Source organism: Pyrus communis, chromosome 8 (assembly GCF_963583255.1).
Source record: "Pyrus communis chromosome 8, drPyrComm1.1, whole genome shotgun sequence".
Taxonomy (NCBI): Eukaryota; Viridiplantae; Streptophyta; class Magnoliopsida; order Rosales; family Rosaceae; genus Pyrus; species Pyrus communis.
This window is the reverse complement of record NC_084810.1, coordinates 2,466,272-2,490,784: the sequence shown is the minus strand read 5'-3', so window position 1 is coordinate 2,490,784 and position 24,513 is coordinate 2,466,272. Positions and strand designations below refer to the sequence as shown.

Genomic DNA, 24,513 nt, shown 5'->3' with positions numbered 1-24,513 from the left:
AATTTTTATCGCGAAAAGCTAGCCAAGCCCCACATGCCTATTGAGCCACTACAATTAAACTATGCCCAATCTTAGTTTTGCAAAGTAGCTATCCTATTTTTTCTAAAGCATGCTTCAGCAATATAGGGTTTAGGGACTTGACAGAACGAAAATGTTGTTTCTTTTGTCACCGAAAGGTTACAAGTTTGAATCATGAAAATAACTTATTTGCAAAGCAATGGTAAAACTGTGTAAGATAGATGATCCTCCAAATCCTCGCAAAAGAAAGAGCCTTATTAGCTTGAGGTCGCTTTTTATGCTCTTGCAGTATACATTTTATTTGGAAATGCTATCAGTAATGAACGACCTAATTTTTGTATTGCAAGTTATTGTACTTTTTTGAATAGGGTACCGAGTCCATCATCACGTCCTTGCTTTCTATCGAGCCACACAATTCTAACATAAACGACATTTACTCGTACTTGTAACTTCGACACACAGTATATGAGGTCGATTATGATCGGTATCACGCATTCTAACAGTTGAACATGAAAACAGAAGAAAAAATTGCAGGCTAAAAACTGTTTGAAATGTGCTGGTAATGTTGCCTTATTTACCAATAAAAAGAGATAAATAACATTTGTTACGAATTTATAAGAAGATTATTAAGAAAAATGGAAACCTAATTAAACTCTGTTATAGGCAACGGACTTGCTGAACAGATTGCGGATGTAGAGCACTTGAAGAGCGCTTGCACCGGCAAATACAAGGTACTCTGCAAGTGTGAAGTAGATCACTCGTTTGTTCGTGCTAACATTTGCTGCAACCATACAAAAATGTTGTTAGACGATAACACAATCAATTGGAAACGTACGAGATTGACAGAAGAAAGTTGAGGTTCCACCATGAAACCAATTGATAATATAAAAAATAACCCAACTTATAAGCACATGCAAAGTCTATTCGTTCTTGAATGCTAGATTCATAATCTCAACACTTACTGTATCTATGCCTGGCATCGCGCGCTTTAAGGAACTTTTGCTCTGTTGTGATTGCTTCCAATGCCTCTCTCAGCTCGTCAATCTTAATATTCAGAGGGTCCATGTGTTCTGCACCAAAATTACAATAAATGAAAATGACCTTGTTTTTTTTAGACGTTTTAGTCAAAATGGTCATTGATATTGGTATAATTCATCACTTTAATCCTTGAGTTTGAAATCGATAGAAGTGGTCATTAAGTTTGTCCGCTATCAATTATTTTGGTCATTATGTGAAGAATTTTGTTAAATAAGAATGAAAATGACAAAAATATCATTAATTTAATAAACAATAGGCCAAAATGATTTGACAAAATTGAGAGTATTTTTATATTTTTATCTTTATTTAATGAAGATTTTTTATGGAATAATTAAAATGATTGATGATGGACTCAAGACCACTTCTAACGATTTCAAATCTCAGAGACAAAAATGAAGAGTTATGTCAATCTTATAGATCATTTTGACTAAAAAACAATTTTTCCCCGTTACATATGTGGTAAAATAAAAGCTAAAAACAACTAAGTAACGATCAATCTGAATTGAATGTGACCCATTTTATCACCATGAAGAATCCGATGCAAACAATCAAAGGGATCCTCTCAAAATTTCAAACTCGAAAGACTCTCCTACCGTACATATTTCGCTACCAAGGAGCAAAAAATACGTTGAACTAACCGTCTTTAGCCAAGTCATGCTCATTTGGGATGTGGCCAACATGGATGTAGAATGAAACAGTCTCAGGAGTCGAAGCAGGATTTCGAAAACAGAACTTGTAGATTCCGCTTTTCTGTGCCTTGAACTTGAACTTATCTCCCGACGTTCCTTTCAGAGAAGACACAATGCTGCCTCCTGGAGCTGTAGCCTGCATAAACCACACATAAGTTGTATTGCACCTCCCATTTAAATGGAAATGTAACGATCTTCTACGAATTATTTGACACATTTCGTTGTTCGTAAATTAGGACTCTACATTTTGAAACAATGTCACCTACGTAATGATTTTGATTTACACCGTCTGACAGTGTAACATGCTCAGTTATTTGACGTGAAAGTTTTGTATTAGGAGCTTACAGTGAAATCGATGCCAGGGTGGTCGGAGCTCCAGAAGATGTCGTGGTCGATGGCAACAAAGTTTCCGGAGACGGTGTCTCCCTCGTGCAGAACCTGCTCTGATACGCATTCAAACTCCGTCACGGTGATTGAAAGAGCAGTAGCAACACTGCCATTGCCGAAGAGGCTCAGAAGAAAACCGTACGCCACGTAAATCTTGGCGGTCTCGAATCTCTTTCTTTTCTCCATTTTTTTTATCTTTGCTCTGGAATTCAATCAGCCACAGAACTGAATCGATCGATCGATCGAGAGAGAGTGTTCCTGAAGAAAGTAAGGAGGCTTGAAATTCGGTTACTTCGTTGAGAAATCCGTTGGCTCCCTCCATGACTTTGTTTTCTTCATGATTGGGCTTTCTTTTGGGCCTAGCTTCTTTAAATGGTTTGGCTTTTAGGTGATTTGTGTAGGGTATGCTTTCCACACATCATTTTTACTTCTTTCACTTCTTTGGTTAATTTCTGTCATTTGATATTCTTCAATTCATTCGATCTGATGACCGAAAATTAAAAGAATGTGAGAGAAGTAAAAAGAGATGTGTGGATATCACACTCATTTGTGCAATTTTCTCTAAATTAAAAACTCGTTTGAATCTATTTTTAAAATTACTGAAAACGTTTTTGGTGAAAATATTTTTAAAATCAACTATTAATAAACATACTTCCTCAGAAAAGACATAACTGTCACTCTTACAGCAGAAAACATTTTAAATACTTTTAAAACAAAAATATTTCTCCTAAAACCGCTTTCAGTCGTTTTAAATTTTTAATACATATCGCCCTAAATCTCTCTCTTGCTCTGCTATGGTTGTGTGCTAGTTTACCGAGCTCAGTGAGTCGGAGAGCGAATCAGCGCAGCAATGGAGTCGTCTCTGCGAGTTCGAAGATTGAACGAAGTTCCTTCGGCCACAGACTTCGCATCTCGGATCGAATCCGAGAACGTTCCCGCCGTAAATTCCTTACTGTTTCACATAATTAACTGCAATTTTCTTCGCGCCTTTCTAAAATTCACGAGCATTTGCTCACTCTCGCTCGTTCTGTCTGTTCTTGCTTTCTTCTTCTCATCAGGTTTTCAGCGGCTGCGTCACAGATTGGAAAGCTTTCTCCAATTGGAATCCATGTAATGGCGGTCTCGATTATTTGCAGGTATTTTTCCTTCAATTTTTTGTTCCAGCCAGTTCTGCTTTGTTCTGTGCGGTGATTGGTTGTAAATTTGAGGAAATTAGGGATTATCTGGTCAAAATTGCTTTGCTTTCTTTCGACTACTTAAAAATTTACCACAGCCGCAACGAAATGTGATCAGGATCAACCTCAAATGGTTGCTTAATGATGTTCTTGTGCTTAACGTATTCGAATTCTGTTTCTAATTCCGAGCCCTGGGTGTGCTAATCCATTCCTACTACTGAATTAGGCCTCAGGGAGCTGACTGTGTAGTTTTTCAGGGATTAACAAGTAGTTTTTTGTTTCATTTTTAAGTTATTTGCTCGTTGCGTAGATCGTTGATTTCTTTGCTTTCGTTAAATTGAAGTTTGTGATTTATATGGTTTCTACGAATGGAAAATTAGGAGCGGGTTGGATTGTGTGTTGTGGAAGCTATGCTATCTGATTCAGCACCTGTATTCAATGGTGATATTAGAAGCCATGAGAGGGTAAGTAATTTGTATGTCCCTTGTGAATGGTCTGAAATACTCTCTTCTGGATCTCATTAGCCCTAACTAGTTTACTACCCCTTCCATCTGTAGGTACCGCTGCAATTTTCTGCATTCATTGGTCTATGTAAGAAACGCATGCATCATTCGGAGGATGGTTCCGGTGTTGAATCAGATCGGCATGGGCTACTGGAGTCTTCATCTGAGTATGACAGTAAGCCCTATGAGGATGCTCCTCAACAAATCTATTTAGCACAGGTTTAACCTTCAAAGGCTTTGTTAATGGCTTGATTAGTCAGTATTCGGATAACTTTCTTTAATATGTTAGACTTATTAGTTTTCTTTGAAGGGTCACATATTTGGGACATAACTTTTATTATATGTGATTCAGATCCCAATAATCAATACTGAAACTGAAGAGAGGGTTCAACTAGGATCTTTGAGGGAAGATATCCAAACGGTTCGTGAGTTTCTTGTACTAGTCCTTGTTGTTTATCCTACAGCCTTCCACTAATGAATCCTTTTTTCTCATCCTTGATTTCTAATGACCACTTTAGCCTGTATTTTTGGAGGACAAAGTAATAGTTTCTATCAACTTGTGGATGAACAATGCTCAAGCTAGATCAAGTACTCACTATGATCCACACCATAACCTTCTCTGCGTAGTCTCTGGCGGCAAACAAGGTAGAATCATTTTCTCTGGCTCTCTTAGTGCATCATACTCTGTCCAACTTCAGAATGGTTAGATAGGTTTCATGTTGCCGGTTCTCTATATCACTGAATGATTAGCTGCCAAGAAAGCAAATTGATTTTCTCTCTTATTGTTAATTTGCATCCCTACAAAAGTGATTTTTTTTTTTGTTTTATTCTTAGAAGGCCACCGATTTAAGGGTTATTTGATTTCTAGAACAAGTTGGTTTGAGATTTGAAGATAGAACTTAACTTTGTTCAGTGTTCCCAACTATGCTAGTGTGTAAAATTTGTCTAAATAGATTTTTTTATTTCTGGAATTTTTCTAATAAAAGCTTGCATGTTTCACAGTGGTTTTATGGCCTCCTTCAGCAAGTCCTATGTTATACCCTAGGCCAATATATGGGGAGGCATCAAATCACAGGTATAGTACCTGAAATAATAAATATGAATACAGATTAGATATCTTTGTAATTATTTAATCATGAAAATTTTATGCTTCTATTAGTTATTTGTATCTATTGTTCTATCAACAAAGAGAACGAATTGCAGTCTTTCAATCTTATAATTTACGCCTTCTTGCAGTTCTGTTCCTTTAGAGAACCCAAACTTTTCAAATTATCCAAGAGCACAATGTTTAATGCAGCACTCGCAGAAGCTTACTCTTCAGCCAGGTGACGCCCTTTTCATTCCTGAAGGCTGGTAAGGTTTAATATCCATTAGTGTGTTCATTAGGAGTCTTTTTTTTTTTTTTTTGTCTTCTTATAATATAAGACTTTAGCGTGACCATTTTATTCATAGTGGTTATTTATTTTCGCTACAGGTTCCACCAGGTGGATAGTGATGATCTGACCATTGCCGTGAACTTTTGGTGGCGGTCCAATGTAGCGTTAAACATGTCAGAACACATGGATGCATATTATCTGCGCATAATATTAAGAAGGTTTGTGGTTTTGTTTCCTTTTAGTTAGTATGCAAAGCATTAACGGAACAAGCTAACATTATTTTGTATCTCTCTCATGTGTCGTTTACTTGTCCAATCCGCATCAAAAGACTGACAGATAGAGAAATGGTGTGTACCTCTCTCTCTCTCTCTCTCTCACACGAACACACACATTGGTAGACATTCTTATTTGTGCGTTTATTTTCAAAATAACGAGTTTTAAGTTACAATATGGAAACATATAAGTAAACATATTGTTCTATATTGGTATATGCTTTATCATTTTATTTTTGTCGTATTTGAAAACTTTGTGGTCACATCGACTGCGTTTTCTTCATCCTTTGTTTTTAGCTTTGAATCAGAAGTTTTGTAATTGAGCACTATAAGTATATTTATTTTATTATTTTTTATTTTAGGACAGGACCGAGTGCTGCCTGTACCTTCTTTATCTGAAATGGAGAACATGAAGAAGCATACTGGTATAGTGCTTAAAAAAGGACAAGTAGGTCAGTTTGTAACTTTCTATGAGCTCACTGATTATCATTATGTATTAAGATTATTTGGTAAAAAAAAAAAAAGCTTGTAGTGAATCTTTATGGCCGTGTAAATCCTCTGTTTGCTGACATCCCTAACTTGATATTACACCCAGATCACAATGACAACGCTTTGGATCAGGCATGTGAGAGAAAGGATCTTAAAGGGAAGGAAGTAGAACAAAGATTTATGTCGCATGTACTGGAGCCCCTTGCCGTCCTTGCTCTTCATGAACTTATTTCTTTAGTTCATGGTCATGTTAATGCTGCTGAGCAAAGACAACCAGTGCAATCCGCTTCAACAACTGCTTCTGCAGCTAATGTGAAAGATGAATGCATCAAAGTTGTGAGACCGGGTTCGTTTAGCTTGGAAGATGATCCAGTTGCTAAAATCTTTTGGACTCTTCACCCCATCACTTTGAAAAATGTATTTCTTGCCATGGTGGTGAGTTTGAACATTTTTACTTTCACTGTAAAACTTAAACTTGTAGACTAATAGGCGAGTTGACTCACGTTTCATGAGAGTTGTTTGTTATTATCAAGAGAAAGTGATAAAGCAAGGTCTTTCTATTAATGTTTGGCGTGTCTTGCATGCCAAACAGTAACAGCTTAATTAGCTAGCAGGTCATCTTACTTTGATAGGAGAAAGTTGTCATCTAGAGGAGCTTCATTTCTTTTAGATTCAAAGGCCGTCTTTATTCCCTATTTTTGCCTACTATTCTGGTTTCTTGTGCTTTATAACTATGTTTCTACGCTTTTACCAGTGAAAATTGTCCCATCTAACGGAAAAGTGAGCCATGATAGTTTATCCTTTCATTAAGTCCAGTAGTGTTTGAAGGCTTGACTGCTTTTTGTCTCGTTTCTGTATTTCTTTACGAGAATGCAGCTGGGCAGGACACTCCCCTCTTCCTTCTTTTCTTTTAACCTTCTTACGCTCTATGACTTTTAGTGAGTCTTATAAGCTATACCATTTAGTAATGCCATCATGGCAAGGTGGTGAGGGGAGACACTGTAGGATAACTATATATTAGTGACTCGAATGACCAACCACTACCATTTTGTTTTATAAAAATAAATTTCTCAGTCTTATATGCAACTTTTATATAATATTTTGCAGAATAGTTTTCCAAGAACTTTGGAGGCTTTAATACTGAACTTGCTTTCACCAGTGGGAGCAGAAGTGCTTACCCGCAAATTTGAAGGAATGGATCAACTGATCACCGAGGAAGAACGGTAAATGCTAATTTGTCATTAATTCTTTAGTGAAAAGGGTAAAGATCTGTATTCACCTACAATCTGCTATTCTTATTCGTCATTTCAGGAACAATTTCTACAAGGCTTTCTATGGGGCATTTGACGACCAATTCGCAGCAATGGATGCAATTTTGAATGGGAAAGAAGTATTTGCACAACAGGTAATGCTGTGCTCTTGTTGAAACATGTCTTCTGGCATGCATGATACCATAAATTGGGTAGGGGTTGATTCCGGAAATAAGATGTTCACTGGCTCATCTGCCAGATGATGATCATCTCTTTGTTATGAACTACCATGATAAAATGATTAACCAGGAATCTAGTTTTTTGTTATACAAATTTGTAATTGGTCGAAATCAGTTAGTATCGATGTCATGGACTGCTATAATCAATTGACGTGCTCCCATTTGATATTGTTATCATTTTAACTATCTTAAATTATCAAAATTTGAAGTACGATTTTGTTGCCTATCATTGTCCCGGGTGGAGAAGGCCACTTGACTACAGCGGGGCAGGGAACAAGGATCATAAGTTATGAATTCATCTTTTGTTTTTGTTTTTGTTATGAACAATGTCATAAGTAATGAACAAGGATCATAAGGCCTTCATATTTCTATTTTACATTTTTACTGTAATTTTTGGGGTGAGCAATGAACCTTATTCTGTTAATTTATTCTACTCATGAATTTTCTGATCCTTGACAACCCGTGTTTCCCCCAATTTAACACTCTTCGTAGACTTTTTGTCGTCTTTACATTTTGGCCTAACATCATCCCAATGACGATGCTTGTGCATTTGCATATCTGTCCCTTCATATTTGACTGGAGACGTTATATTTGTATGTACGGTATAAAATGTTACTAGCTGCTCAAGAACAAAGTAACGCACTTCTACACGATTCAGAATCCTTGATGGATACTGAAATCATTGTTCCAAATCCTTATGTACTGTATTCTTTGTTGCAGGCATACAAGAACGTATTGGATAAGTATTTGGGAGTAGACTGGAGTGGGCCGAAACCCGGGGTCTGATGAAACTTCAAAGAAACTGGTCCCCGGCAGTATCTTGAGGGGAGCAAATCGATGCATATTCATGTACCGGAACTTTTCTTTTTGCTTGAATTCTCAACTGTACTTTACAAGTGTTCATTTACAGGCACCTAGAATTCATTTCATCACTAACTTTAAGCATATGAGTGTATGATTGGTTGTTCATTATTTCTATGTAGTTAGATATGATCTGCAACTTTTACTTGGTCTGATATGTTATGTGTTTTATGACAGCTTTTGAGATAATATGTTTTGTTACCTCATTCGAAATACGACGTCGTCTACCAAGACAAATGGCTTTTTATTAATTTTGGTCAAAGCAAGACAAAATAGCTCAAATTGGAAAAATTATTGCGTGGTACTGAAAATCGCAACGATATAATATTGGTGGATGATGAATTTTGTATTAACTATTAAGGCTGTAATCTTTGTAAATATCCACTTGTCTTGTAACATGTGGATTGATTTATGTATAGAGAATATAATTTTTTTTTTTAACGAAGAGGTGACCAGTTGATGATTTTGTCATGGAAGTTAATCCTTTTGGGGGCCAGAAAGACTCACAGATGTATTTCAGCCTCTCATGGTCATCATTGTGTAATTTACAAATGCCAGAAATTTAACTCATGACATGCTGTGTGAATATAACGACATTATTTAGTACTACACAATAATTTCTCGTAAAATTGTTAATGAAAAGAAATATCGTCTTTCTTCTTCGTTTGATTTGAGAACATTGTGTTTTGTTTGTCATTTGAATTGATGGTGGAGGGTCAATCAAAGTAGTCTTACTTGCAACTGAAAGAAACACCTACTAGTTAAGGACCACAAGCGTGCTGAAAACATGAACAAACAGGTCATCTAATCTCTAAAGTGCAGAGAAGCAAATATTTAGAGGCCAGATAACCAATATTCAAGGGAACGTTTGTCTTTGGCAATCCAATTTACCAAGTAGTTTGATTTTTAAAACAATTTTTACAGTTTGATTTTTTAAATTTACTTTTTATCGTTATTTTCAGATTATTCAGTAATTTTGAAACTATTAAATAGTCTTAAAAACACCAAATTTTCTTGATAAAATCCCTCAACTTACCTAACATTTTCTTATTCAGAAAAGATTCATTTGGCAGGGGAAAGCATTTAAGTACCAGCGCTTGATGCCACATTGCCACTAGTCATAATTCTAATCGCTTTAAGTCGGTGATCTTGTGGACAACTATAAATAACGAGTTCAAATCTAATATGATTGGCTTGGCTTGATTCTCATCCATGACGTACTGAAAATTTATCAGTTTAGCAATTAGAATTTGAAAAACAGTCATTATTTTTTAAAATGAAAAGTACTGATGTGTGATTTCTAGCTATCATTCCTCTTTTGGACGAGTAATACTTCCTTGAAACGGGAATGCACTAATTCTCTTCATTTTTTCACACATCATGTATCTCATTCTCTTCTTTTCTAACCTTTTGTACGAATCACGTGATTTATGAAGAATGAAGATAATGAACATATCCCGTTTCAAAGAAGAATAGTTCTTATTCTCTAGACTCTTGCACACACAAAAAATGGAAGTTAAAGATAAGAGAAGTCATGGAAATTATGCCATTCTTAATTTCATTTGTGTATAAATTTGCAGAACAAGGGGGAAAAGAATAGAAAAGCATGGAAAATGGGTTTTGGTAATTATTGGGGTTGGAAGGACAAATTAAGAGAGGGAAAAGGAGGGGTTTTCGTTGAGGTGAGATTCCATGGTGGAATATGACATGCAAGGGTGCCGAGAAAGGGAGGGAATAGAAGAGAAGAAAGAAGCTTTTAGTTTGTCTGGTTGTGGGAGCAGAGGGAGAGATAAAAGATGCAGTCCCTTTTACAAGGCAAATGGCATATATTGTACATTAACCCTGCAACTTATATACAAAACTTTCTAAAAGCTTGGATATATACCATAACCACCCAAACCTTCCTTTCATTAATACCTAGGTCTCCCTCTCTCTCGATGGATATACCTTCCTTTCATTAATCCCTAGGTTTCTCTCTCTTGATGGATATACTGAGTTGTAACAAGGATTCATTCCTTTGATTTGGTCAAAAATGTTTGAAAGAATGTTATTTTAGAGACGATAAGTGATTCACTATTAATCACATGATAAAGTTTTAGAGATGGTTGAGTGACCTACTACTAATCATACTGATATTGTTTTTAATTTACACTCAAATTCAATAGGTGTGGGGTTTTATATGAAAGATTTTAGTGCAATTAGTAATGACATCGTTTAGCTTTTGACACATATTTTTGTGAGAGTTACTTTATAATATATCTCAATTATCCAACCGTATACAGACATAATGAAACTCTAATTATCGGAGCATCGTAGGGCATTTGAACTTGATCGAACAATGTCCTAACCCGATGTGATAATTTGGTCTTTATTCAAGATGGTCATCAATTAAAGAAAATCAAACCAATTAGCTAGTGACACCTTTTTGGGATTGATTCAAACCTTAAAATTCAAAACCCTAAACCCTATAATTCATGCACGAAAAACACGACTGCAATTATATATGGTAGGATCAATGGTCAAGATGTGATGTAATTAAACTGCCGGGTCCATGAACAAAAAACATGACTGCAATTATATATGGTAGGGTTTGTTGCAAGGTTGTGCTGCCAAACCAAAGGCTGTGGCGATGTTGCACAGAAATTAATAAAGAGCAAGTCCGTCAACCAAAAAATGAAGACTCAGAATTATTTTTCAAAGTTGTATCGAGAGAGAGAGAGAGAAAGAGAGAGAGACATCTTTTTCATAAACGTTGACATTTTACAGACTTTCATTTTCTTTTGTTCATCTGCTCCTAATTCTCTTTTCTTCTCTCTTTAGCTGGGTTTATAGTACCACTAGCCAGTATGCATGTCCCCGGACCACCACCACACCCAGCACAGATTCACACACCCTGTCACACCGAGCTTACCTTTCTCTACTCACGCTTACGCCACGTTTTATAGTCTAGGGCTCACTTATCTCTCTTTAGAAAACGCCATGTTTCTTTGAAATGCCCAATTTTTCACTAACGCAAAACCCCAAAACAAGTGTCCTAAAAAAGCTCTTAAAATTGTCCATTATGCTTTTTCAAAGAGGAAAGAAAATCTCAATTATATATATGGAAAATGATAAACAAGCATTCCCATGTTTAATCATGTTTGTTGTTTTCTTTTGATTTATTCAAAACGATGACCAAATGAAAGCAAGGTATGTGAAAAGTTAAAAAAAAAAAAGAGTGAAAATCATCTCTCTATATATGAAGATATACTTAAATTCTCAAATTAGCACTGGTCCAAAATCTCCATACTTCATAAGAGAAATGCTAAGGAGACTCAAAGTGAGACTCTCCATCATATTTTTGGCATAATATTTTATAATGTTGGTACGAAAATTGTATCAAAAATATAAGGTGGCGGATAATCCATATAAGGAGAGTTATACTTTTAAAATAATCTCCTTAGCAATCATGATAAGAATCATCACACAGATGGAATGGATAAATGATTTGACATCTTAAAATTATCTTCATGGAATATAATTTATTTGTTTAATTATTTTGAGCACTTTCATTTGTTTATGCATTTTTTGAGAGATATTTCAATGTGTCACGGGATAAATTATTATACAAGCAGAGAAAATTTTTTATTTATTTATTTTAATTATCTATTTACTTGTATAATGATGTATGACCTATATTCTCGTGTGTGTGTTTCAGGCACAACAAAAATCTCTTGCATTTGTCGGATGATAATTATTAGATCTTGATATATCTAGTGATTCACGGATCTACGTACTTTACCAACTTGAAATTTAATAATTCATTGCTTGACTACTAGGCCAATTGAAGCTACTATTCTAGCCAGTTCACAAGTAATTAACGTACAAGGCCATGCAGTGGGGGCAGCAAGTCACAAGAAAAGCCATGAGTGAACTCGGACAAGCTTTCCCAGAACAATGTATACTCCTTCCTTCATGATATTTCTCTTATTGCTTCTCCTTCTTACTTCAGTGATATTTCTCTTATTGCTTCATCTTCTTTCGAACTTAGTGTATCTTTATTTTTTTCTTTTATATTCACAACAATATAATTATCTATGATAGCAATGTTGGAGTAAAGTAACATTATTGTTTTAATTAAAAAAAAAGATCTCTCTTATTAATTAATATTAAAAAAAAATTAGAATCCAAATCCCTGTCTCCGGTTAATCAGAGAAAAACTTCTCAAATTTGTGACTGAATAACTAAATATAATGCATGCATGTATATATGGTGCCACCACTGTATATTCGAGTGTCAACGTTGCTGTTGGGTCGAGTTGAAGTGTCCAAGGGTACATACGTCAATCCCCAGAACGTATGGGACCCTCTATCGATATGATTGCTTCACTTGTTGTAATTTGAGAAATGCTTTTAATTATAAAAAACACTTGAACTGTTTTTTACAAGAATAACATAACTGATTTTTCATACAAGATACACTTAATTGTTTTTAAAACTTAAAAAAAATATTTAATCTAAAAACGTTTTCAATAATTTTAAATATTTTGGTCATTTGCTTGTAATAAGTTGTGATAAGCCATATATTTCGTTAATTGTACCCAATTACCAAGTATGCCCAAGATCAATGTCGGCATAAATAATACAATTTTATAAGTTCACTTAAATTTTGATGATAAAATGAGATTACCAATCAGACCTTCAGGATTATAAATCTAAACATAGGGCCACCGGCCATGCAACGCCCTCATGTAACGTACATTTCATATTTAGAGTTAGGGTTTCTGTTCTATTTTTTTACCAACGAAGGTCTCAACGAAAATAAGAAAAAGACTGAATAAGTCATATAGATTCTAGAACTAACAAATTTGAAGAAAAATAAAATGCAGAAATAAGTCGAAAAGAAGATATAGAACTGTTTGAAATAATCTTAGGGAAACTGGGAAAGTAGTACTGCAATTACAAAACGAAGATATTCTCGAGAAGGACTTCATTTTAATTTCATCATTTTTCGGGGCATACGAGGCAAAGGAATTTCCGCCATTCAAGAAACGCTAAATTACCTTTTTACCCTTGCGCGCAAATTTCTGACTCGAATACTCAACTCAATAGTCTCCCCACGTTTCCGAAGCAGTAGTAGTCTCAGCGAACCCGAAACCCTGGGGCTTTAGCTGCGAATCAAGGCCACCAAGACGCTCAGACGGCGGCTGATGGAACCCTACTCCACCGGCGTACGGTAGCATGTCCTTAACGTGAACAGCGCGAACGTTGTTATTATTATTATTATTATTCCCAGTGCCATCGCCATTCAGCCCTAGAAAGTCTCTTGTCAGACTGTCAGTCTTGCGCCACGTGGAGACATCTCCGGACGTGAACCCGCCTAGATACTCGGTGGAGATCATGTGGCTCGCCGTTCCAAACTCTCCCACGGTCAAGCCCGCTGACTGACCCTGTTGGGCTGCTGCTGCACCAACGGCTGCAGCCTTTTGGAGGAGTGCAGTAGCTGAAAGGTGGGCTGATGACGTGGAGGGGTTGGAGTTGGGTTGTGTGCTGACGTGGAGGCCTTGGAAGGGTGAGGTGATCAGGCCATTGTGGGGTTGTTGTGGTTGCGGTGGTCGTGGTGGGAAATGGCGATGAGACTCAGGCTTGATGAGATGATGAAGTGGGGAGTTTTGGGTGGGATTAGTGTTAGGGTTCTGATGAGATTGTGGTAGGTCCCATGGGGTGAGGGAGATGGTGGTGAAGGGAAGCAATGGTGTGTTTGGGTTTGTGAAGTGCTGTTGTTGGTGGGTTGGAAAAGGGAAGAGGGAGATTTGAGGTGTAATTGCAGCGGTGGTGGTTGTGGCGGTGGCAAATTGGTTTGCTGAGAGTCTTGCACTTTCTTCAGCCAAAGCATCACAAAACGCCCTGTGAGTTATGAAGCTATCCTTCCTGAAAAATGTTGGATCACAGGCCAGAGGAGCAAGTTTGATCAATATGAGAACTAAAATACCCAATGCAACGTCGAATTCAACCCAATGCAACGTCGAATTGAAGACTTGTTACCTTTAGTTGTATAATTCAACTTGTTAATTTTTAGTTGTATCACAAAGCTAACAAGTTATAAGTTATAATCAATCATCATCGTATATAGCATGTACCTTAATCTTAAATTGGAATTTGATTTGGATCAAGATAAATGAAATGAGAGTCCAGAAAATATAAGGAGGAATTTAATTAGCAGACAAAGAACACAGCTACACAACAAATGCATATGATAGAAACACATTGTTCATATAGATGGTGCAAATTTGTGATGGTGCAAATTTGTGTCATTTCATTTGTTAATATCGCTCCTGCATAGATGGAAGACATATAAAAAAAGGTTTTCCGCACATGCATGTGGGATAAGATCACAGGGATTAAACCGTCAAAAACCCAAAGAAAAATTATACTTATAAGATGCATGCTATAATTTGATTGATGTGTTTAGTAATGCATGCAAAAATAAGCATTGATAATGGAAATGTGGAGAAAATTACGAAGATCCAAAAAAATTTACTTGAAAAAAGGGACTCGTGCATGAAACAAGAGGATACACAAAATCACAAGCCAAAGAAGGCAACTGAGAAAGAAGGATAGCAGCAGATATTCTTTGCAGATTTATCAGTTTTCATGATGACTCTCTGCCTTCTGCAAGTAATTGATACCACATACTTGATGCCTAAAGGCCAAAATAATGAAAAAATAAAATAAAAATAAAATACAAGTTCACGGGTTTTCCCCAACCATGAAATATATCCAAAAAGTACTTATATTTCTCTGACTTTTTCTTAGGTTCTCCATCATTGTTTTGTAGACCAAATAGAATTAGGATTCTCTTCCCTATTTTTTTTTATCCCTTTCCATCCCATATTTTCACACTCCTTATTTTGTGTTTTTCTTTTTATAAAAAATTAATATAAAATGTTGACGTGGTTTAATCGCGACCGTTTAAATAAGAGGAGAGGGGAGATAATCCTTCTCCAACCAGATATGCACTATGCAGACACTCCATCGCAAAAATAACAGAACAGGGAAAAAAAAAAGGAAGGGATATGGATTCTCTCACCTTCCATTTTCCCCTCCCCTTCCTCCCCTCTCTCCCTTCCCTCCCCTCCCTCTCTTACTATTTGAACGCTCAAGATTAACATATATCAATCCTCTTGTTTTATCTTCACTGTAGAGAGAGAATGAAGAAGAGGAAACTGAAAGAGGAGTGGAGAGAAGACTCCATCTGAAAAACCAAATAGGATTATTTTCGTCTATGAACTTGAGGACACGGCATATAAACCGAAAAAGTTACATAATTTTTGTTCTTTTTATAAAAAAAGTTTGACATTTAAATTTTCAAGCACGAGCACTATCTACGTACAGAAGGCAGGTTTCAGGCAACAGTCACTTGTATTAATGGTGTACATTTTGGTGCAACCTGCAACACTGCATTCAAACCTTCAGATATATATTCCAGGCATAATTTATTACTATTCCTGTGTAAAAACAACCTCAGAAACAAAAACAAAAACCCATGGAAAAACAAAAAACAATGATATGTTCTCAGATAGATATAAATTATAACATGAGACTTCCCAATTTAAGCAAAAGACCAATTTTTTGTATGGATCACATTGGGTCCGAACTCATGAAAATTCAAGAAAAAACACTATTTCCAATTTTTTTTTTAGGTTTAAAGAAAAGAAAGGGAAATTAATTAATCACCTGGAGAAAAGGGTTCCACAGTCACATCTATATTCTCTTGTACCACAGGTTTTGGAGTGAGCCTTCCAATCAGATTGAACAGCATAGATCTTGGAGCACTTGTCACACTTCCACTTCTTCTCCCCATGCTTCCTGCAAAAGTGTTTTTTGATCCCTGTGAGGTCACCAAGTGCTCTTGAAGGATGGTGATGAACACATGAAGGCTCAGGACAAACATAGGCTCTCTTTCTGATCTGATCCTTGCTGTTCCTTTGCTTCAGCTTCCATGGAAGGTTGTGGCCTCTCCTGTGAAGCTGCAGGTTTTGATCTCTTTGAAAACCCTTGTTGCAAATTTCACACACAAATCTGTTTGTGGCAAGTAGGGTTTTTGGGGATAATGCAATCACTTCAGCATCTGGATCTGGAACGCATGAAACAAAGATATTACTTTAATCTAAAAATAGACAAGTTGGCTAGAGCTGCGCTTTCCCCTCTGCACAACCAAGTTTGAATCTCTCCCCGTAGTCATTTAAATGAAATTTTTTGTATAATATTGCCTGTCTTAAAAAAAAAAAAAAAAAAGCTAGAGAGTCTCTAAGTTAATGCGACACAACTGAAAACACCGGTAATTATATCGACAAAAGTCAAATCCTAGAACATCTGGAATCAATCAACCAGAGATTAGTACATACCGGGGTTTCCGGGGAGGCTTCTTTTCTTTTTAATTTTGTTGGGTGGCTGATCAGACTGATGAGAAGAAATATTGGTGGAAAGGAGAAGAGGGTTTAAGGCAGCAGCAAAGTCTGAAGAAACACTATTAGCTTCCTCAGACAAAGAAGTGGAATTGGACATGGAGATTGGAAACATGGTTAGTGTCCAAGCTTCTTTGGACTAAGGAAAACTCCAAAGAGAGAAAAAACAAATTAAGGCTAGCTGGATAAGCTGAGAGATGAGACTGAGAGAGAGATAGATCTTTAGATATTAGAGAATCTGAGAACTTCTTCTCTATCCCACTTTAGCCTTCACTTTTATTTGCACCTTTGAACACACAATTAGCAGGGAAATGAAAAAAAAAAATTCATTTTTGAGGGGTCAAAAAGCAAAATATAAAGATTTTCAATCTCGTGAAGTAGTGACGATGATGATGATTCTGATGATGATGGGTTATTCGATCTCTACTCCAAGTCACTATCTTAGCTAGGCCATGGCATGGATTGCTTCTCTGAGCAACTCTGCAATACCACCAATACAAACCTCTCTCTCTCTCTCTCTCTCTCTCTCTCTCTCAGATCATCATCAAGAGCTGTTGTCCATGCAAATCCAACATGGAAAGAATACAGGCAATAAGATGTTCTCTCTCTCTCTCTCTCTCTCTCTCTCTCTCTCTCTCTCTCTCTCTTCACTATCCAATAACCCTCTCCTTTTTTTTTTCTTTATATGATTCTATAAATTTCAAGTTAGAGAGCGACAGGTGGAAATTATGAAGAGGATATTTCAGTACTACTCAGAAGCAGCTGGTTATTGTAGGCTTATAGTGTACAGTACTACTTCTGCAGCTGTGTGATGATTATGGTGGAACTGTGGAAGACTAAGGAAAACAATGGTGGGGCTAGAAAAACTTGGAAATTTCTGAATTTTCTTGGAAGAAACTAAAATTAAAAAAAGCTAAAAGATAAAAAAGAAAGCGTGGTGTTATTTTAAATAGAAAATTAGATTACAACCCCTATATAAGATAAAGTTTAGATTAAAGCTGGTACAAGATTCGAAATTGAGTTTAATCTCTTGATTCTATTTAAATGCCATCATTTATATTTTATGTCATTTTTTTTTTTGGTAATTTCATGATTTTTCTTTTTCTAAGTCTATACTAATTCACTATAATTTATTTCGGTACATATATTTAGGTACACTAACTTATTAATTATAAACATATTTCGTACAAACGTTTAGGTACCCAAATTCATTATAATTAAGACATTTCTATACACTAATTCATTATAATATATTTCGGTACAAACATTTAGATACATACTTTTCGGTATAAACAAGTCAATTTAATATATATATGGGTACAATCATTCTTATGTATCACCAATTTCTTTTAATGTTTTTTCATTTAAGTTTATTTAGTTTTTCAAAATTTAATGAAAGAAGGATAATTTGAGTATTATAAAAGTTTTACCCTTTTTGTCTTTTCTCTTTATATATATAGATGGTAAAATTCAATTGTATATGGATGTCTGATAAGCAAATGTGTTAATTTTAAGTGTCTAATTTAAAAAAAAAAAAAAAAAAAAAAAAACACACACACACACAAAGTAGAGGGAAAAGGCTATAGCTATTTAGGGAAAGAGCTAAAGGAAGTCAGCCAAAGCAAAGAGGAAGAAGCACAAATCCACTAAAATATTTTGGGTAATTTTTTATTTCTCTCTCTCACTATTCCTTTTTTATGAAATAATTGTTTTTGTGTTAGTTTTTCTTTTGGAAGGATGACGTTGGCACTTTCTGTCTTTTCCTTTGTTGCTGTAATAAAACACCCAAACCCTAAAAGGACCTTGATTTGAATATTAAAAGGAGGGATATTTGTTTACAGGAAGACTTAAAGGAGAACACGAAGCAGCTTAAAAAGCTTTGTCAAGGTGGTAAAAAGGCAAAGAGATAAATAGAGATGCATGGACGGACCTTTCTTAACTTTATTTTTTTATAATACCCCACTACTACTAACATGATTGATTCACTGATATGTAAGAATATGAGTATGGAAGTGATTGTTATATCCGGTTGATTCAAATTGGTACAGTTAGATTGAGATACTAGAGAGAGAGCCAATAATATTATTTCTTACCCCGAAACCATATTATTGAGAATTTATAATGACTTTTGTTGATTTAAACACACCACCTTCTCTATCTGCAATTATTTGTGCAAAGTTGTCATTGAACTATTTGGGGGGTTTTAGAATTTTATTCAACTCAATTGCTGGTGGTCATTGTATAGTTGAGGATTTTTCTTTCCCCTCCTCTGTGTCTGTTGTGGCCAAGCAAACAAACCCCACCAAGGGGGGCAATTTAGAAGGCCCTCTACCGTCTGCTCTTTTTCTCTTATAACTTACTTTATTCCAAACCCAAATCTAAAGCCACATGCAAATTCTCCATTTTGTCCCCTTGGGATTACCAAAAGGGTCCTTGGCAAGGGATTCTCTTGCTTTTGAAGCCATGCGTGGCTTAACTAGCATGGGCAGCAACCATGCAAAACCAATCCCTTAAGCCTCAAACGTGTAGGGCATATATGACCCCATTTGCGAGCTGCATGTTGTTCTAAATTGTTTGTTTCTCATATAAATCCTTTGGAAATTTGGAATCCTATGTGGTTTTCTTTTGATCTTTAAATCTTTTGAATATGCAGGGCTTTTTAGTGAGATTCACGTTCTTTTCTTTTGGGATAAGATGAGATTTATGCTTCACTGATTAACACCTTTAGGGAAAAACAGTGCAATGTACATTTGGCCGAAATACAATTAAAAAAAATGAAGATAAAAAAATTAATAAATCATATAAACTAAGTTAGAATAAAAAGAGCAAGTATAGCACCTTAACTGTAACATCATCATAACCTAAGAAGGCAATATTATCTGTAAAACCATTGCCCAAATTTTTTTGCCCAACCAGTTCCCCTCTTCACCAACTTAACCTAAATTTGTGTAAAATTAGGAACTGAATCCTTTTGGTGTTAACTGAAAATTGGCAAACAAAGAGATCCTTGTGGTTGTTGGGTTCTCCTTGTTGTTGTTTAGTGTTTGGGTTGATTATGTTTTCTTACTGTTTATGAACTTGGTTTTAGCCCCCCCCCCCCCCCCCCCCCCCCCAAAAAAAAAGTTGGCCATTTGACAAATAGGATAGATCGACAACAAGGTCAAGTTTTTCTTCGTTGTGATCATATATTTGGATCCAGCTAGGGTCCTGGAAGTTGGTGGCAAATTTATCAATTACGACTTAGCCTTATTCTTTTGTACACTTAAAATTGGGTAAAGCTATAAGATCCAATTCATGAGTAATAATAATTGCGGAATAAGTAATTTACATATCTTGATAACTCTATCATAGGCCGATGGAGGATTCATTTCTTAATGAAGCTTGAAATTAATTATCACTCATCACGATAATAAAATACGAAACCAATTCTCATAATTTGACCAAAAGGGTTGCTTTCAAAACAATGTTCATTTTTTTTTTAGCAAACGATATTATCTACATTAAAGGAGTGGGGGAGTGGGCTAAGCCTGTTTGCATTTTGGCGAGAATTGAACCTAGCTAAGACCTTTCACTTACAAGTGAAGATGAATACCACTAGACCGTACTACTAAGTGGCTTCAAAACAATATTAATTAAATCAAATATATCACGCATGACCATGCCATGTCAGAATATTATACTATTCTAAAAATCCTCGCCTATCGCCGTCTAGGTACTAGGAGGCTGGTCACCGCCCCGATTAATGTCTAGGCGTTTGAATATTAAGAAAGGACACCTAAGCCGACTAAGGCGTCCGCTTAGACTGCCTAGGCACCTGCCCGCCAAGACCCACCTAGGTTGCAACTCACTTAGACAAAAAATAGATAACTTTCATTTTGCATTTTATTTTTTCCAATAAATTGTAAGAGACTTGTTGACTTAAATGAACAAACATTATATGCTTGTTTCCCATGTTTTCATTTTGTTCCAATAGCTCATAATATATATATATATATATATATATATATATAATTCTATTGTGTAGTTTATGATGAAATTATATATACTTTAAGTATAAATAGACACTTATTTACACAAAATATAATAGATTTAATTAAATTCGCCTAGACCCTGCCTAGACCCTAGGCTCTAGCCCGCTGCCCGACTAGTGCCTAGCGTCTTTTAGAACCATATAATTTTACATCTTAATCTTAGTCTTAGGCCCAATTTGGTGTTAATTTTTTTTTTTCACCACAAGCTGCTTACTTTAAATTTAAGCAGTAAAAAAATGTTTGGTAAAAATAAAATATCCTACTTATTTTAAAAGCAATGACTTCCAGCTTTTAAAAGCAGCTTTATTAAAAAATGGAGTTTAGCCTTTAATTAATATTTTTAATTCTTGTAATACGCTCATTAATTTTTAAAAATGACATTATTTATTCTTCTAGATACATTTTATCTTTGGAGAACAAAGTGACCACCATCACCTACCACTACAAGCCATAAACTCTTACACCACCATTGTTGCCACCATCACCACACCACAATAGCACCACCACCACCACCATTACAACCACCATCACAACCATACCCATGACAGTACCACCACAATTGTCACTACCATCTTACCGCCATCATCATCACCACCACCACCACCACCATGAACACAACTGCCACCACTGCCACCACAACTGCCGCAGTCGCCGTTGCCCTTACCACCATTGTTATTTAAGCAGCCTAACCACCACACCCATTTATTGGCACCATCACCACCACCATCACAACCATTGCTCTTGCCACCGTTGTAGTCGTCATTGCCCACACTACCACATCCATTTTTACCATTATATACAATTATATAACTTTTACAAAATTTACCAAACACTTTTACACTATTTTTCATACTCACAACACTTTAAAAATACAGTTTATCAAACGCTCAACTGCTTTATTTTGCAGCTGATTATCTTTAAAGACAGCAGAAGCAATTTTTTTAAAAAAGCATAGCAATCTCAAACTGGCTCTTAGTCTCTACTAATATATTATTAAACTGTAATACAAGTGAAAAAGAATATCACTAATATTGTAATACTATGTGGTAGTCATTGTCAAGGTAATTACCATCTGAAAGTATATGGACGAGCCTTCAATTAAAAATTGGGATTTTGCTAAGCACTATCATAAAACTACTATCGATATGGAACTGATAACAAGCGATGAGTGAACAAAGTAGGACCACTAATAATTTATTTAACAATTTGGCCAAGTTTGAAAAATCAGAAACCCCTAGTAGCGTGGAGACTTCAAAAAACTACCCTTTCAAGTCACTGCAGTACATATGAAATTCGGATAGATAGCCATCTCAATATTTTGTGGAGAATGACGTAAATGAAATAGGTTTACCACCAAGGTGATGATATGTTCTAATAAAACCATACTGTATGTAATTTTTTTTATTACATAGTATTATATTATTAGATTGCAACGTTATGTGATAGTAAACTTTTTCATGTTAGTTGCTCTACTTATATACATCTTACTTATTCTAATTAATTTGAAGAGTAATGATATTCATACTATATTTTTATACTACCTTAGGTTGCAACTGATGTGGATACCCACATCATTGGAAAAATTTGAAAAACCCAAGGAAATGAAGGAGAAAGACTCATCATATACCACAATCATCATTTAATTAACTAGTTTTTCTTAATTATTTGTTTATTAAATAATGAACTAAATTTAAAAATTTGATTAATTCAAATGATGTGACTGTTCACATCAAATACCACATAAAATGGTATGAAAATAAGGTACAAAAACATGATATAAATAACATTACTTTAATTTGAAGCTATTTTATTTATACAACTTTGATCTATTCTGCATTGCATGCAGAGATAAGGCAAATCTTGATGAATTGGGAAGAAATATAACACCGTGCGGGCCATGCCTTATTCACGGGTTCTTTCTATCACCAGATTCTCACATGCAAGTTTTTGGCTTTGAATTTTAGGAACATGAAAAGGCATAGAATATAAAATACATATGAATGTTATATATATATATATATATATATATATATATATATATATATATATCTATCTTATTCTATGCCTACGCGGCGAACTTATTTATGAAGTAAACCCTAATTTTTCAGTGCGAATTGTTAGACCGTGTTATCAATTTATTCATGTTAATTATAACACATGCATTTATTTTATTTTTGTTCTTATTATATCTATTTAATTACACTATACCATGAGTTTATACCACGTTGTTCATCAATATTATAACACTGAATTAATAACTTTATGTGTCGGCGTAGAAGACAAAACAAGTAAACCCTAAGGTAGTCATTCATGATTTCGAGTGAACATGAAATGGCTTATAATATCAAACATATTATATATATTTAAAATGTATATATATTGGATTAATCCAGTAACTATTTTTTCTGTTGAGAAGAAATTATCCACAGATTTACATGCTTGCACTTCACTAATCTTCTCCAGACTTGCAAGTATCTCATATTTTTGACTTGTGACATGCTCATAAAACATCTAATGCCGTGCCCTACATGCTGTCCGCCTCTAACAAAATATGTGAGTTGCCTAAAGTCTACAGACAGAACGAAATCTGAAAATTGATTTCCTCCAACCCCATGAAAATCAAGAATTTCTAGGCCTAAAACTATGGGCTCAAACTTCGGTGAAATGTCATCACATATTCACATGCATGCATCAGGGGAACTTCTTAGCTTACCAAAGAATTCTAAATGCCTTCCTGCACGGAACTTACAGGAAGAAGTTTATATCAGTCCCACGCCGGGGAGGAGAACAAGAGAGGTTAACGGCGGGAGTCGTCGAAGACAAACGACGGTTGGAAGCAATGAGCAATAGGGGTGAGTGGGCAGAATTGCAGGCCCAAACGACAAGTCATGGGCTTAAGCGATGGATATCACGTTTGTGAAATTAATGGATGGCCCTAATCAATGAAAGGAAAGGCTAAAAAAAAAAAAAAAAAAAAAAAGGGAAACCAAGGGCAAGCGACAATAAGTCCATTGAAATTGTTTCTTACGGAAAGCTTTAGAATAAGTGTGTGTAGAATGAGAAATGATTTTTGCATACTCCTTTTAGTTATTAGACTGAACAAATTAAGAGCCAAAATTCAGAAGGGGTGGGTAGAAGGTGAAAAAGATTATATCTTACCGTGGGGGTGGGGGGGGGGGGGGGGGGTTGGGGAGGGGAAAGGGGGTTAGGTTTAGCATTTATGAGTTGAAGATGGTATAACTGCTTAATTTTGTAAATTTTCATTTGAGATTGTGTTTGCTCACTTCTCACGTGTCATCCACACTTACTATATTTTTCGCCAAACATGAAAACTGAATTAGCAACCATAGTTGTCCCACTTTCTTTAAAATACACTCGACTCTCTCTTTCCTTCAGAATAACTCAGACTAATCTTGATACGCCGTTTTCAGTCAAATCTAGTACACTTGCACTTGTGAGTAGAGGATATGATAAGAGTTCAATTGAAACTGCCTTTGTAGAAAGCATTTCTTATGCACTTCAGTGAAAGTGCTTTAAAGAAAAACATTGAAATTTATATTAAATCCAAGCATGTCCAAGAAAAGAACCGTGCTAAGTGATTCTCCTCTAAGTGTTGTTGCCAAGACCCGAAAATACTTTTGAGTTTTTATGTACAACGTAGTAAAAAATGTCTTTGATCATTCAAAAACACCTTTAGCATTTCTATGAAGTCATGCACTAGGGAAAGCATGTTGATCTC

At 35.6% G+C, this 24,513-nt stretch overlaps 3 protein-coding genes across 4 annotated transcripts; 1 reads left to right on the top strand and 2 right to left on the bottom strand.

The window, feature by feature from the left end:
* Positions 1-581: 581 nt before the first annotated feature.
* Positions 582-2,373, bottom strand: LOC137741521 (transmembrane emp24 domain-containing protein p24beta3-like). Its single transcript, XM_068481223.1, has 4 exons — positions 2,091-2,373; positions 1,695-1,881; positions 981-1,088; positions 582-799 (listed from the first exon to the last, which is right to left on the bottom strand). Exons 1-4 carry the CDS (start codon positions 2,316-2,318, stop codon positions 666-668), a joined length of 657 nt encoding a protein of 218 aa, XP_068337324.1. The 5' UTR covers positions 2,319-2,373; the 3' UTR covers positions 582-665.
* A 538-nt stretch (positions 2,374-2,911) lies between these two features.
* LOC137742787 (lysine-specific demethylase JMJ31-like) lies at positions 2,912-8,442 on the top strand. Of its 2 annotated transcripts, none has more exons than XM_068482738.1 (15): positions 2,912-3,072; positions 3,191-3,268; positions 3,688-3,771; positions 3,865-4,029; positions 4,163-4,231; positions 4,329-4,455; positions 4,813-4,885; positions 5,047-5,163; positions 5,285-5,404; positions 5,515-5,533; positions 5,826-5,910; positions 6,054-6,382; positions 7,055-7,170; positions 7,259-7,352; positions 8,157-8,442. In XM_068482738.1, exons 1-15 carry the CDS (start codon positions 2,983-2,985, stop codon positions 8,220-8,222), a joined length of 1,632 nt encoding a protein of 543 aa, XP_068338839.1. In that variant the 5' UTR covers positions 2,912-2,982; the 3' UTR covers positions 8,223-8,442. The 2 variants fall into 2 exon arrangements, with proteins under 2 accessions (XP_068338839.1, XP_068338840.1); XM_068482739.1 differs by having other exon boundaries at positions 2,935-3,072; positions 3,865-3,985.
* A 4,850-nt stretch (positions 8,443-13,292) lies between these two features.
* On the bottom strand, positions 13,293-17,063 carry LOC137741393 (protein indeterminate-domain 12-like). Its single transcript, XM_068481114.1, has 3 exons — positions 16,684-17,063; positions 16,013-16,412; positions 13,293-14,206 (listed from the first exon to the last, which is right to left on the bottom strand). The coding sequence occupies exons 1-3, from the start codon at positions 16,856-16,858 to the stop codon at positions 13,381-13,383; spliced, it is 1,401 nt and encodes a 466-aa protein (XP_068337215.1). The 5' UTR covers positions 16,859-17,063; the 3' UTR covers positions 13,293-13,380.
* Between the last annotated feature and the right edge of the window lie 7,450 nt (positions 17,064-24,513).